Here is a 13,702-nt window from a genome sequence, read left to right as displayed (position 1 = left end):
ATATATGCTTCTTTAGATTAAATTTTCACAATTTAAAATTATCAGGAAATCAGCACAGAGACATTTGATCCCACTTTCGTAGATTTTCAGCTTTGTGGAAATTGAGGGTTAACCGCAAGACATCATCGAATAAAAGGATAATTTACACAAATCCGAAATGGGAATTTTGGCGGTTAAAAAATTTATTTCTCAAATATGATATGTATTTTTATTTTGAAATTTTTTCTTAATTTTGTTATGTTTAGTTTCAATGTTCAAAATCGAATCCCTCATATTTTTTTTCAGAACGAAAACTTTTATGACGTAGGAAACTTCCAAAGCCTTCTTAATTAAAAATATATTTACTATGAAATCCAGCAGAGTTTATATACTTATATGAAAGTATAAACCGTCCATAAAACACGGTCACATCCCAAGTTATAACATATAGATATAAAGAAAGAATAAAAAAGCAATCTGTGACAGACAATTTCTTTATTGGTAAGATTGATTACTTACCTTTGAGAGGTTGCACACAGAGCAAATTTTTCAAATTCATGTATAGACAATTAGATATGTTGTAACAACAAAAACTGTTGGAATGTAGGAACTCTTTCTCCACTTGCGAAAAACCATCCTTCGGACGAATTTAAAAATTGACCAGGGATTAATAGGAACATTGATGTAAATTATTTATTCCGCCGGCCTTGCAACATCCAGCTATATTGCAAAATTAAATGTTAATGGTTTATGAAAGTTCTTTATACGTGTTTTATTCACATCATTGCTTTGATGTTCTCCCTTCATGCTAGTACCAACAAGCGGAGGATATCCTCGGCGTCATGGTTAAGTGTTCCACACGCCATTTTCGGGATATACGTGGTCGTCTTTTTCCTATCTGCTCTAGTTTCCAGACATCCATGTTTGATAGTATGAAATTTTTGTTTTAATAAGAGACAAGTATTAAAACGCATTTTAAAAATCAGAACTATAATTTTTGATTTAGAAGTTTAGAATTTATTGGGACAGTATGTCATTTTGTTCAATGTGTTATACAGTATTTTACATTTGTGTCAGATTTTGGATGTGTAACCAATCGACAAAAAACCTATGTTTACAAATGTATCTATAACTTTTATATTCCAACAGATTTTTTCTACATTTTCGGAAAGAACTTTTATATACTATTATTAATAATTTAAGCCAAAAATATAAATATTTTGTTTAGTCAACTTCACGCAAACATTAAAATACGGTTATCTCAAAATGGGAAGATTACGTATCGAACACTTCAGCGCTGACACCAACCATATATCGTATGATAAAATGAAGTTTAACATTTCATAATAAATATTTACTGCTGTTTTGGACGACATTCATATTAAAAAATGGGTAGTGTATAAGTTAGATACATTGTCCCGCAATTTCCCTGCTCGATCAATCACGGATGCTGATTGACGCACTGGCATCTCCTCTACACTTCCCTTAGCGGATACCGTAGTGTGCGGATCGCCGCTGGGCAGTGGTTGTTGTTGGTTTGCTCACCTTGGTACACCTGTATTTTCTCCCTCTCACGGGAATAGTTTGTAAATGTATTTGTAATAGACAAGGGATCCTCTGCGATCACTTAGATCCTATGCGATCACTTGTCGTTTAGCATTGAAAGCGAAAGCACCAAGGCCTCTGTCGCCACATTAAATTACAAAGGTAATTTTGTTGTTGTAATGAAAACATACTAAGCTTAAACTCAATAAAACCTCCTAATTATTTTATACAAAAGAATTGATACCGCTGTGTTTTTATTTCTTTTTGTTTCTCCCACCATTGCTCTACATAAACATTTGGTCGCATCGAGTCGGATTTGCAAAACCTGAGAAGTTGCCCGGAATAATTGTTTTTTCTTTTCTTTTACAAAGGAAAAAAATCACCAACAACGCATCCCCCCTCATAACCTGCATCACAAATTCATCTCCTCATATCATCATCATCATCCAAAAACAAGGTACGTAAGTTCAGTGAATTGTTTTTGTGAGCTTTACAGTGCTATTTTTCGGAAAAAAGTGAAAAAGTGTTGTTTGTTAGTTTGTTCCGCGGTACTGGTCGCCTTTGTTTCACCCTATTACGCGGTATCGTCGAATATACAGTCCACTAGAATTTAATTTCCATACAAATCAATTAAAATTATTTTGAAATCGAGTCGTGTTTGCATTAATTTCCATTTCGTCGCGAAATAATCGAACGTTTTCATTAATCTGTGCTAATTTCTTAATATTTAACACAAAAAAATATACTTTTCTAATTGAAATAATCTGCCGCTGTAGTGTGCCTTTTTTTTTCTTTTGCTTATTGCAATAATTCCCCACACATTTGTTCTGTTGAGAGATCATATTTTCTAATTCTCCCAACAACAATAATATTCATATTCCCAGTGCCCTTTGTTATTGAAATTCCAGCATACCACCAAAATACTTATCTCCCCAGCTCTCACTGTTGGTTATTTTTCTGTTTGTCGTGTAATACAACAACAAGAATACGCGCCTTTTTTATTTTTTGATAGCGTCCGTCTATGCCCTAATAAACATACCAACAATATTTGCCTCTCCAACTCTCACTGCTTGCTTGGTCGTTGTCGTTGGTCTGTTTGTAGCGAGGTAGTTACATACACACATACCCCCCACTACTTGTGTGTTGTCTTTCCCTTTTGTGTGGTATTCGTTATTCACCACGGCACAGTGGGTCGAAGTGGAATATTATGAATTTTAAAATTTAATTTCTTTTAAATATTTTTGCAATTTTATTTGAAATAAATATTAGTGATAAAAACATTTTTTGCATTTTGGAACAAATTCACCCTACTTTCGGCAAATAATAAGCACATTTTAACGAAGCCGTTTGTGAGAGAAAAAAATCGGTTTTGTATATAATTTTAAATAAAAAATATTTTTTTTTAATTTGGAAAAACTGCCGTAAGCGTGTCCTAATAAAGTATTTGAAAATATATAAATTAAATTCGGTTAAAGATTCGTGCACCCTACACCAGGTACATATTGAAAAATTGATTTTTGTCGTTATATTTAATATTTTTAATCGAATTTCATCGTTTAAATATTTATAGCTATTATTTGAATATTTATTTACACCTTTTAGTTAAAATTTGCCCCAAATTTTTCGCTTCGTTAGAGAAAAGTGCAATTTCGGTTGTCATTTTCATTTTTCTCTTTCTTATTTTTGCTGATTTTTCAAAATATTTGTGCTTTCTTCTTTCCACCGAATTCGTTTGTGATTTTTCTTTGGGTTTGCTACAGTTTGTGTGGGTTGATCCTTGAATTTAGGTTCATTTCGTGACTTTAAGCCACCGTTTTTCTGAATAAATCGTTGAGTTTTACGTCTTCTATCTTCAGTTTGTTGAGATTTATTGATATTTACAGTAGAAGTATAGTCTTACAGAATGTCGATCTCCGCACTGACTCAATTTATTCGCGCTTCTGACAACGTTGTCAAATTTATTGCAAGTTTTAGGCTTAGCAAGCCCGAAAATCATACGACTTTCAATCTTGAAATCCGAAACACCGAACTAAAGGACTTGTGGCGAAAAGCAAAAGATACTTATGATAAGTATCTTGATCATTTGATAACTGTGGAGGGTGTTAGTTCCCAAGACATTGCTTCTGCCGATGCAAAATTCCAGGCCACTTATGAGAACTTTGAGGAGTGTTTGTCGGATATTGAAGAAAAGCTGCAACGACTTAAGTCGGAGAAATCTCCCCCTCCCTCTCCTATGTTAGGAAATAATAGCACACCTCACAATACTCAGTTGCAGAATGCTCAAAACCATGAATCGTTTGGTAGGGAGTCCAATCGGTCAGCAATTTCTAATTTGAGAAATGAAACTGTTAATAGCTTGAATCCCCAATGTTTGACCAATGCAGTTTCGCATGATATTCAGAATCCCATAAATACTCCGATTTCTAACTGGAGTTTGCCACCTTATGTCTCCGATACAATGCACCATCTCAGTTTACCACCGTGCGATATTGATGATTTTCATGGTGACTTCCTCACTTGGCCAACATTTCGTGACCTTTTTACAGTTATGTTCATCAACAATTCCCGGCTTAGTGACATAGAGCGGCTATGTCATTTGGTTAAGAAAACAAAAGGCGAAGCTAAGGAAATAGTGGCTAAGTTTCCTCTAACTCTAAGAAGTTTTGCTCTTGCTTGGAAAGCCCTTAAGGATACCTATGACAACCAACGAATCCTAGTCAATAATCATTTAAAAATTTTGTTTGATCTTCCATCGTTAACCCATGAATCGAGTTCGGGTCTAAAAACTTTACAGAGAGGCATAAACGGCTGTTTGTCTGCCATGTCGGTTTATGACGTTCCTACGGATCAGTGGGATCCAATCTTAGTTTTTATTTGTATTCAGCGTCTGCCAAAACTTACCGTGACCCTCTGGGAACAGAGTCTCACCGATAAGTCGTCCTTATCGTCATGGTCTCAGCTCGATTCTTTCCTCACGGAAAGAATTCAGACGCTCACCTGTTTGCGTGATATAAAAGGTATAGATTCCTCCAAATCTTCGAATCAGCGCAACGTTAAGGCCCATTTGGCAAACACGTCGTCGGATGCGGTAAAATCTTCTGCTAAACATCGTTGTGTCTTCTGTTCTAATCAAAATCATACTCTGTACTCTTGTCTTCGGTTTAAACGGTTAACCTTTGATCAAAAACAAGCTGCTGTGAAGAAGCTTGACTTGTGTTTCAATTGTCTATGTAGAGGACATTCCGTCAATAAGTGCACTAGCACCCGTAATTGCAACGTATGCCATGAAAGGCATCACACCCTTATGCACAAACCAAGTAGATCGCCCCCTGCAGGTAATCCCATTTCGAATGCAACTCCTCCCGCCACCAGTACTCAATCAAATTCTGATTTAGATAATGTTGCCTCCACCTCTACTGGTGCCAATCCGACTGTAATAAACCGTCAAGTTAATTACACGTCTCACAATTCTAATGTTCTTCTGGGTACTGCGATTGTAAATATTTGTTCATGAAGGAACTTCTTACCCTGTTCGAGCTCTCATTGACCCAGCGTCTGAGGCTACGTTTATAACGGAGAACCTTCAGCATAGATTAAAATTATCGACACGATCTACCATTGCAAACATTTCTGGGGTAAATGGTTCGTCATCTGTTACCTCCACGAAAAACTGTAGGATTTGTATAGGATCTCGTCTAAGTGCTTCAATTTTGCTGAAAGCCGATGCTTTTGTTCTCCCTAAGATTTCTGGTAAACTTCCCTCCTTTACTGTTGACCCTGCTGTGGCACGGAATTTGCCTAATCTTCGTTTGGCTGACCCAAACATTTTTGATAGTCGCTCGGTAGATATGTTGTTGGGTGCGGACGTATATCCTCAAATATTGTTGCCTGGGGTACAACACAACATATTAGGTTCCCTGTTGGCGCAAAATACTGTCTTTGGTTGGATCCTTTCTGGTCCAATTCCCTGCTCCCCTTTGCAGACCTTTACAACTACGTTGAGTTTTAGTGAGGAAGACAGCCTCAACAAAACCCTTCTGCGGTTTTGGGAACTAGAGGAGGTTCCCAAACGCAAAATACTTTCGCCATCAGACAAGTTTTGCGAAGAGAACTATAGGTCCACAACTACGAGGAACTCAGATGGTCGTTACGTTGTAATGCTCCCCCTTCGTGCTGAATTCCCTCAAACATTGCAAATTGGTGATTCGCGTCAGAATGTCCTCGGTCAATTTTTTAGAAATGAGAATTCCCTTTTGCGCAAACCTTCTCTCAAAGAAATGTACGATGCCGTTGTTCGTGAGTATATCGACTTAGGTCACATGTGCTCTGTTTCCCCCTCACAAGCGCCACTTGTTTGTTATTTACCCCATCACCCAGTAGTTAATCTTGAAAAACAAACATCTAAAGTCCGTGTCGTCTTTAATGCTTCAAATAAAACGTCTAACGGCGTAAGTCTAAACGACATTCTACACGTGGGACCTACTCTCCAAGCTGATTTAGTCTTATTAATCTTAAGATGGCGTTTATTCCGGTTTGTGTTTAATTGTGACATAACGCAAATGTATCGTCAAATACGCGTTCACCCACAACATACACCCCTTCAGAGAATATTGTTTAGAGATTCCCCCAATGACCCCATTTTGGATTATGAATTGCAAACTGTTACGTTTGGGGTAAATTGTGCGCCCTATTTGGCAATTCGTACTTTGCTCCAACTTGCTGATGACTGTGAATCAGAATATCCTTTGGCCTCAAAAATTCTCCGCAGATGTATGTATGTTGATGACGTCCTTGCAGGCGGTCATGACCTAGATTCCACTTTGTCTGCTCGAGACCAACTTATCTCTTCATTATCCACTGCTAAATTTGAATTGAGGAAGTGGACCTCAAATGAGAAATCGGTGCTTGATAGCTTGCCCCCCAGTCATCTATTCGACGCCCAGGTTTTATCCTTTGTCGAGGCAAGTAGCTCAAAACCGTTGGGTATAAGATGGAACGCAAGTTTAGATGCTTTTTACTTTTGTGTAAATCCCATCCCTCAGAAAATTAACTATACGAAGCGGGAAGTTCTTTCACATATAGCCAAATTATTTGACCCCGTGGGTTGGTTATCTCCCGTTATTGTCGTAGCGAAAATTATTATGCAGAAAGTGTGGCTGGATAATACGGGATGGGACGATTCGCTTCTTCTTGCTACGAAAAACTCTTGGCAAACTTTCGTTGACAATTATCCTAAAGTGAACTCAATCAAAATTCCGCGTTGGGTTCATTATGAACCACACTCTGTGGCAGAATTGCATGTGTTTTCTGATGCTTCAGAGAAAGCATACGCGGGGGTAATCTATATTCGAATAAAAAATGCGCATGGTGAAATTCAGGTCCATTTGCTAGCTTCTAAAACAAGAGTAGCGCCTATTAAGTCGGTCTCATTACCTCGTTTAGAATTGTGTGGGGCTGTACTAGCATCGGAACTTCTAAAACCTATTTTAAGCGATTTGGAAATTCCTATTGATAAGATATACTGTTGGACTGATTCGACAATAGTCCTAGCGTGGTTGCGAAAAACTAACACCACCTGGACTACTTTTGTGGCAAATAGGGTTTGTCGAATACAGCAAAACGTAGTGAATGGTCACTGGTTTCATGTTAGGTCAGAGGACAACCCGGCCGATTTGGGAAGCCGTGGAGCCACGCCTTTAGAACTAGCTAATAGTTGTCTTTGGTGGAAGGGACCCAGTTGGCTAAGTCACGATAGTTCTATGTGGAACCTTCCGAATGTCACACCCCTCGAGACTGACTTAGAAGCTCGTAGCATTAAAGCAAATTTTTCATTTTTTTCGCAATATGAAGACATTTTAGATAGGTTTTCTTCGCTTGATAGAGCGTTGCGAGTATTGGCTTACATGTATCGCTTCATACATAAAACTCGCCCCCAGAGTCGACCTGCACATTGTTTTACTAGTCAGATTCCATCTGGGGAAGAAATTAAAATGGTTAAAGTTCGTTTAGCCATATTGGCACAAAAGTTTCATTATGCAGAGGAATATAAACATCTTCTAGATAAGAGACCTTTACCATCCTCTAGTTCCCTTCTGTCGTTGAACCCCATTTTAGACGAGTCTGGTGTTATGCGTCTAAATGGACGGTTAGCAAACTCTCCCACCTTATCAGAGAATGAAAAGTGGCCCATTGTTTTACCATATGGTTGTCGATTCGCACGACTTCTTGTTGAATACGCTCATTCAAAAACTGTTCACGGCGGAAATCAGCGCATGATGCGTATTATTCGACAGGAGTTTTGGATTCCTCGTGTCAAAACTCTAATCCGCACAGTAATTAATCGTTGCAAGGTGTGCTGGCTTGAGAAAAATCGATCATGCTCGCAGATTATGGCTGCACTGCCTCCCGAACGAACATCGATAAATAGGCCTTTCACTACAACTGGGGTAGACTTTGCTGGTCCTTTTAATATAAAGTCATTTACGGGTCGTGCTTGTCGTATGACTAAAGGATACGTGTGCGTCTTTGTTTGTTTTTCGACCAAGGCTGTGCATTTAGAGGCAGCATCTGATCTAACGTCGTCCTCTTTTCTGGCTACCTTCTATCGTTTCATAGGTCGTCGTGGCTGTCCTAAGACCATATTTTCGGACAACGGGACTAATTTTGTTGGTGCTTCTCACGAGCTTGAAAAAGATTTTCGAACATTTATTCGTGAAAGTCGTGATACCGTTTGTTCTGCTTTAGGTTATGAGGAACTTACGTGGCAGTTTATACCAGCTGGCGCTCCCCACATGGGTGGTCTGTGGGAGGCAGCTGTAAAAAGTTTTAAAAAGCATCTGTATCGCCATGTAAAGTCGTTTTCCTATACGTTCGAGGAGTTTACCACCATTCTAACTCGTATTGAGGCATGTTTAAACTCTCGACCCCTGTGTCCAATGTCGGATAATCCTGAGGAACTAGTAGCACTCACTCCTGGCCACTTTCTCATTGGGGCACCCCTCCTTTCTCCACCGGAACCCTTGCTTGAAGAATCACCGCTGAGTTTAGTTAATCGGTTTAGGAAATTGAAAGCTTTAACGCACCAATTTTGCATCAGGTGGAAAGAAGAATACTTATTTACTTTAAATAATCGTTACAAGTGGAAATATCCCCAGAGGAATGTTGAGGTCGATGACATGGTTGTAGTTCGAAATGAGAAATTACCACCAACCTCGTGGAAACTAGGACGTGTTGTAGAAACTCATCCCGGCAATGATGGAAAGGTTCGCGTCGTAGATGTTCGAACTGGTCAGGGTATTATTAGGCGACCAGTCGTTAAGTTAGTAGTTCTCCCAAACTAAGTTTCTTCTAAATAACTATCATCTCTTGTGTGTTGTCGTGCTCTCCCTTTGTAATAGCCATGGCATCCAAAGAACTTTTTCCCGAAGTTGTCTTGTCCGACTATGATGATGCAATGATGTCCGACCGAGAAGTCGAGGCAGAGATGATGGTCACCAGCCCGGCTATGCCGGAACCGAAGGTCGTTCCAGCTGTTAACGACGTCCCCGCTACCACCACTTCTAACAAACCCGATAAAACGGCTGATATGACGCCTCCTCAAATTGCTCCACCTCCTAGTGTAGCTGCTAAGACCGTGTCTAAGCGCGTAGCATCGTCATCGGTTAATGCGCCGGTTCCCTGTCGGTTATGTACCCAGCTTCACCCGTTGACCAAATGTACAGTTTTTAAAAGAATGTCCCTCGAAAAGCGTGTGCGCGCTGTAGCTTACCACCGCTACTGTTACAATTGTCTGCGTTCGGATCATCTTTCAAAATTTTGTCCGGTCCCCCAACGATGCAAGTATTGCGCTAAAAAGCACCACACGTATTTGCACGAAGATAAGAGTACCAATGTGACTCCGACAAATTCGCGAGCGGTCGTTCCCCGAGGTATCTACGCAGTGCCACCACCCCACATCTTACCGACATCTGTCTTACCGATAGGTCGCGTATTCTCTTTGTCCCCAACGGTGGTGGTGCGGCTCTGTCTACCGGACTCCACTATCCCGGTGCGTGCACTATTAGATCCTTGCTGTCCCGTAAGTCAGGATTGCGCGTCGTTGATCACCGAACTGCAATGGCCGACCACGAAAGTAAACGATATGACATATGCAGACTTTTTGATAATGTCGAGGTTTGATTCGGGTCAAAAACAATTTGTGACTGCACGTGTGGCAAACATAACTAGAGGCATTACACCACCGATGTCAGTCCCTACCAACATACGGGAATCCTTTGTTGGATTGGAACTCGCCGATCCTGCCTTTGATCGTTCTGGGCCACTAGCTATGGTATTGGGTCCAGAAATCTATTATAAAATTTTGTCCCCCCGCATGATAACTCAACCGGGTCTTCCTACAGCCCAATACACATCATTTGGATGGGTAATTGCGGGCCCTGTAAACTTATAATTGTAGACTTATTACGTACATGGATACTTTTGTTGATGAATTAAATAAATGCTCACAAAATGAACTGAACTTACGTCCTGAACTATTATTATCATATATATGCATATGTATTCATTCTAAATATTCATAATTTTGTTGATACACACCTATATGTATCAAGGTGGGCGGCAATGTATAAGTTAGATACATTGTCCCGCAATTTCCCTGCTCGATCAATCACGGATGCTGATTGACGCACTGGCATCTCCTCTACACTTCCCTTAGCGGATACCGTAGTGTGCGGATCGCCGCTGGGCAGTGGTTGTTGTTGGTTTGCTCACCTTGGTACACCTGTATTTTCTCCCTCTCACGGGAATAGTTTGTAAATGTATTTGTAATAGACAAGGGATCCTCTGCGATCACTTAGATCCTATGCGATCACTTGTCGTTTAGCATTGAAAGCGAAAGCACCAAGGCCTCTGTCGCCACATTAAATTACAAAGGTAATTTTGTTGTTGTAATGAAAACATACTAAGCTTAAACTCAATAAAACCTCCTAATTATTTTATACAAAAGAATTGATACCGCTGTGTTTTTATTTCTTTTTGTTTCTCCCACCATTGCTCTACATAAACAGGTAGGTACGCAGTATATTTTAAATGAATTTTTAATGATATCAGCGAACTCGTCCGTTGCTATGTACAATAAATGTTATAATTGAGTGGAAAATGAAACACGTTTAACGACTGAAGCAACTGCTGTTGCATGCAGGGATGGTCCGAATGATTTTTTTAGGGTTTCCACGGTCAAAATATTGCAAACATTGAAGAGGTCATAAACCTGTATCAAAAGTGGTAAAAGTTGTAAAATTCAAAGTAAATGTAGTATGAGTGTGTCTGAAGCTGACGGAAAATGTGTATTTAAATTATCTTTCCTTCTTTATGTATCTTTATCTAACTTTTCGGCTGAATACAGCTTTTGTTTTGCTTGTATGAAATAAACTAGCATTGGAATAATTTTATAAATAAACAAAAAGACTGTATTTGTAAAAAGATGTAAATAAATTATACGTGCAGGAAATTCAATAATTAGTTTAAAGCACTTAAAACTGCCATGTCGCAATTCAAAATGAACATCCTCCTGATATTATCTAAGAAAAGATGGAAGTTTGGGCGATGGCATGGTGGAATAAGAAGGTGTTACATCAAATCATGTCAAACGTCAAATTTGCTCACAATAATGCATTACTGTGAATTGCTTGTTTACATTTTGTGTGTGATTTTATTCACAATAACGCATTTTGACAACTGGTATGAAGAGCAGCTGTTTTTGGCGCTACACCTTATTATTCCACCATGGGCGATGGGCATATTTAAAGACGTTTGTATTGTGCTCGTTGGTCGATGTTGTAAAAATGGGGACCTGTCATAAGAACTGTCATAAGAAACCATTCCATTTCATACCTAAGGCTTTGGTCGAACTTGATTCACGTAAGCGGAGGAAATCGCAATCATATATATGAGAATAAAAACTATGGAAAAAGAGCCGCGCAAATTGACAGATCTTACTCGCTGTAATATCACCAATTTTGAACGAATATTCAAATTTGGATAAAAAAGTATTATGACAAATTACGGAAAGTTTTTAGTGAATTTATTTTTATAAAGTTTAATTTTAACCCGAATTTAAGCAGCTCGAATTAGGAAATGGACCTGGACTGAGCATTCTACAGACAGCAAAACGCAAACCACTTAATTTGGATAAGACATATAGCCGCTGTCATAACTAGTATTTTTTAAAACAAAATTTTCGTTTTCAGTAGTGCGATTCATTAACTCATTTTCTGAGTTGTCGACAAAAATTTTTAACATTAAAACGGAAAAGTATTATTGAAAATTTCAAAAAAAAAAACTGTTGCTAATTAACGAAATTATAAGCATTTTAATTTTACAGAGTTTTGTCGGTAACTCTACTACAGATCACTTCATCTTAACCTCCATTGATGGCCAATGATTATTACAAAAAAAAAAATTAATAACTCTTTTATGTTATTATTTTACATCAAAATTAAAATAAACATTGTTAAAAACTAATATGGGTTTCATATTACTTTCAATAAATGTAAAGGATTCATTCGATTTGGAAATGGTTTCATTTAATTTGGCAATGCTATATTAAAAAGGCTGGATACGCAGTGATATTAACTATCTCGTTATATTTGAGTGGAAAATTAACCACGGTTAAGTACTGAAACAACGCATTATAATTCTTTGGGTTTTCAACGTCAAAAGTGTCAAGCGTTGATAAAAAAAAATGGGAAAAATCGTAAAATTTTAAGTAAATGTGGTATTCAAAGAGTACGTCTCAAGCAGACGGAAAATGTATACTTAAATTCTCGATAATCATTGCATTCATTTTGTAGTTAAACAAACAGACACTGTATTATTATATAAGCATTGTTGTGATGTACACTTTTGTGCAATTAAATCTGGATAATGTGGACTGTATTTATTAGTCGTTTAGTTATTAGCTCCAAGTATCTGGACAAAAAATCTCAATTAGCAACACGTAAATATAAAGAAAAGAAAATTATTTTCTCTATTTTTAGATTCACTTTGGCAGTTTTGTTGAGATGTGTGTTTTACTTACTAATTGTATGTAAGTCAAGCTTAATCTCATATTCAAATTTAAAAACAACAAATTTAAAGTGGGATGTAGTTAAAATTGATTACTTTAGGGGATGGCAGAGAAGACTAGATTTGCCCAACGCCACTTGGACTCATTAGTTCTCTTAGTTCTTTGTATTGAAACAAAGAACCATTTCCCAATTTTATGATTTAGCAAGATTGATTGCTTACCATTGAGAGTTTGCTTATGGGTATTCTACACGATATGTTTTTTAGATATGGATTGTCACTTTGGATATACATTTTGTATATAAAAAGTGACAACCCATATGTAAACAAGTGAGCAAAGGAGCAAAAGACGGGGGCCGACCATGTGACGAGGCCGACCATGTGATACCCTACACCACTACCCCTGTGCATAAGCTTTTCACTGGTAACCATTTATTTTAGGCAACATAATCCGACTACCACCAAACATATTTTGGTTTTTAATCAAAAAAATATGCCTCTTTCTCTCTGGGACCCCCATAAGCAACCAAAATTTTGTGATCATCCGATCAAAATTTCGACCTGTAGAATGGAAGTTTTGGATGCATTACCGACTATTGTGGTATATGCCATATTTGACTACCTTCGCCAACCTACTTTACACCAATGTACAGTTCAAATAACCCTACTAGAAATCGATTACACCACCGATGTCAGTCCCTACCAACATACGGGAATCCTTTGTTGGATTGGAACTCGCCGATCCTGCCTTTGATCGTTCTGGGCCACTAGCTATGGTATTGGGTCCAGAAATCTATTATAAAATTTTGTCCCCCCGCATGATAACTCAACCGGGTCTTCCTACAGCCCAATACACATCATTTGGATGGGTAATTGCGGGCCCTGTAAACTTATAATTGTAGACTTATTACGTACATGGATACTTTTGTTGATGAATTAACTTGAATTAAATAAATGCTCACAAAATGAACTGAACTTACGTCCTGAACTATTATTATCATATATATGCATATGTATTCATTCTAAATATTCATAATTTTGTTGATACACACCTATATGTATCAAGGTGGGCGGCAATGTATAAGTTAGATACATTGTCCCGCAATTTCCCTGC

At 38.1% G+C, this 13,702-nt stretch overlaps 2 protein-coding genes across 2 annotated transcripts; both read left to right on the top strand.

The window, feature by feature from the left end:
- The first annotated feature begins 1,403 nt into the window (after positions 1–1,403).
- On the top strand, positions 1,404–10,042 carry LOC141391828 (uncharacterized). Its single transcript, XM_073964523.1, has 3 exons — positions 1,404–1,686; positions 1,896–1,981; positions 8,922–10,042. Exon 3 carries the CDS (start codon positions 8,924–8,926, stop codon positions 9,971–9,973), a length of 1,050 nt encoding a protein of 349 aa, XP_073820624.1. The 5' UTR covers positions 1,404–1,686; positions 1,896–1,981; positions 8,922–8,923; the 3' UTR covers positions 9,974–10,042.
- On the top strand, positions 7,515–8,864 carry LOC141391830 (uncharacterized). The gene has a single exon (XM_073964525.1). It carries the CDS (start codon positions 7,515–7,517, stop codon positions 8,862–8,864), a length of 1,350 nt encoding a protein of 449 aa, XP_073820626.1.
- Positions 10,043–13,702: the final 3,660 nt, after the last annotated feature.

Source organism: Musca autumnalis, unplaced genomic scaffold (assembly GCF_047663935.1).
Source record: "Musca autumnalis isolate F117 unplaced genomic scaffold, ASM4766393v1 scaffold_131, whole genome shotgun sequence".
NCBI classification, from domain to species: domain Eukaryota; kingdom Metazoa; phylum Arthropoda; class Insecta; order Diptera; family Muscidae; genus Musca; species Musca autumnalis.
The sequence above is the reverse complement of the archived record's forward strand: the minus strand, read 5'-3'. Positions and strand labels throughout refer to the sequence as shown.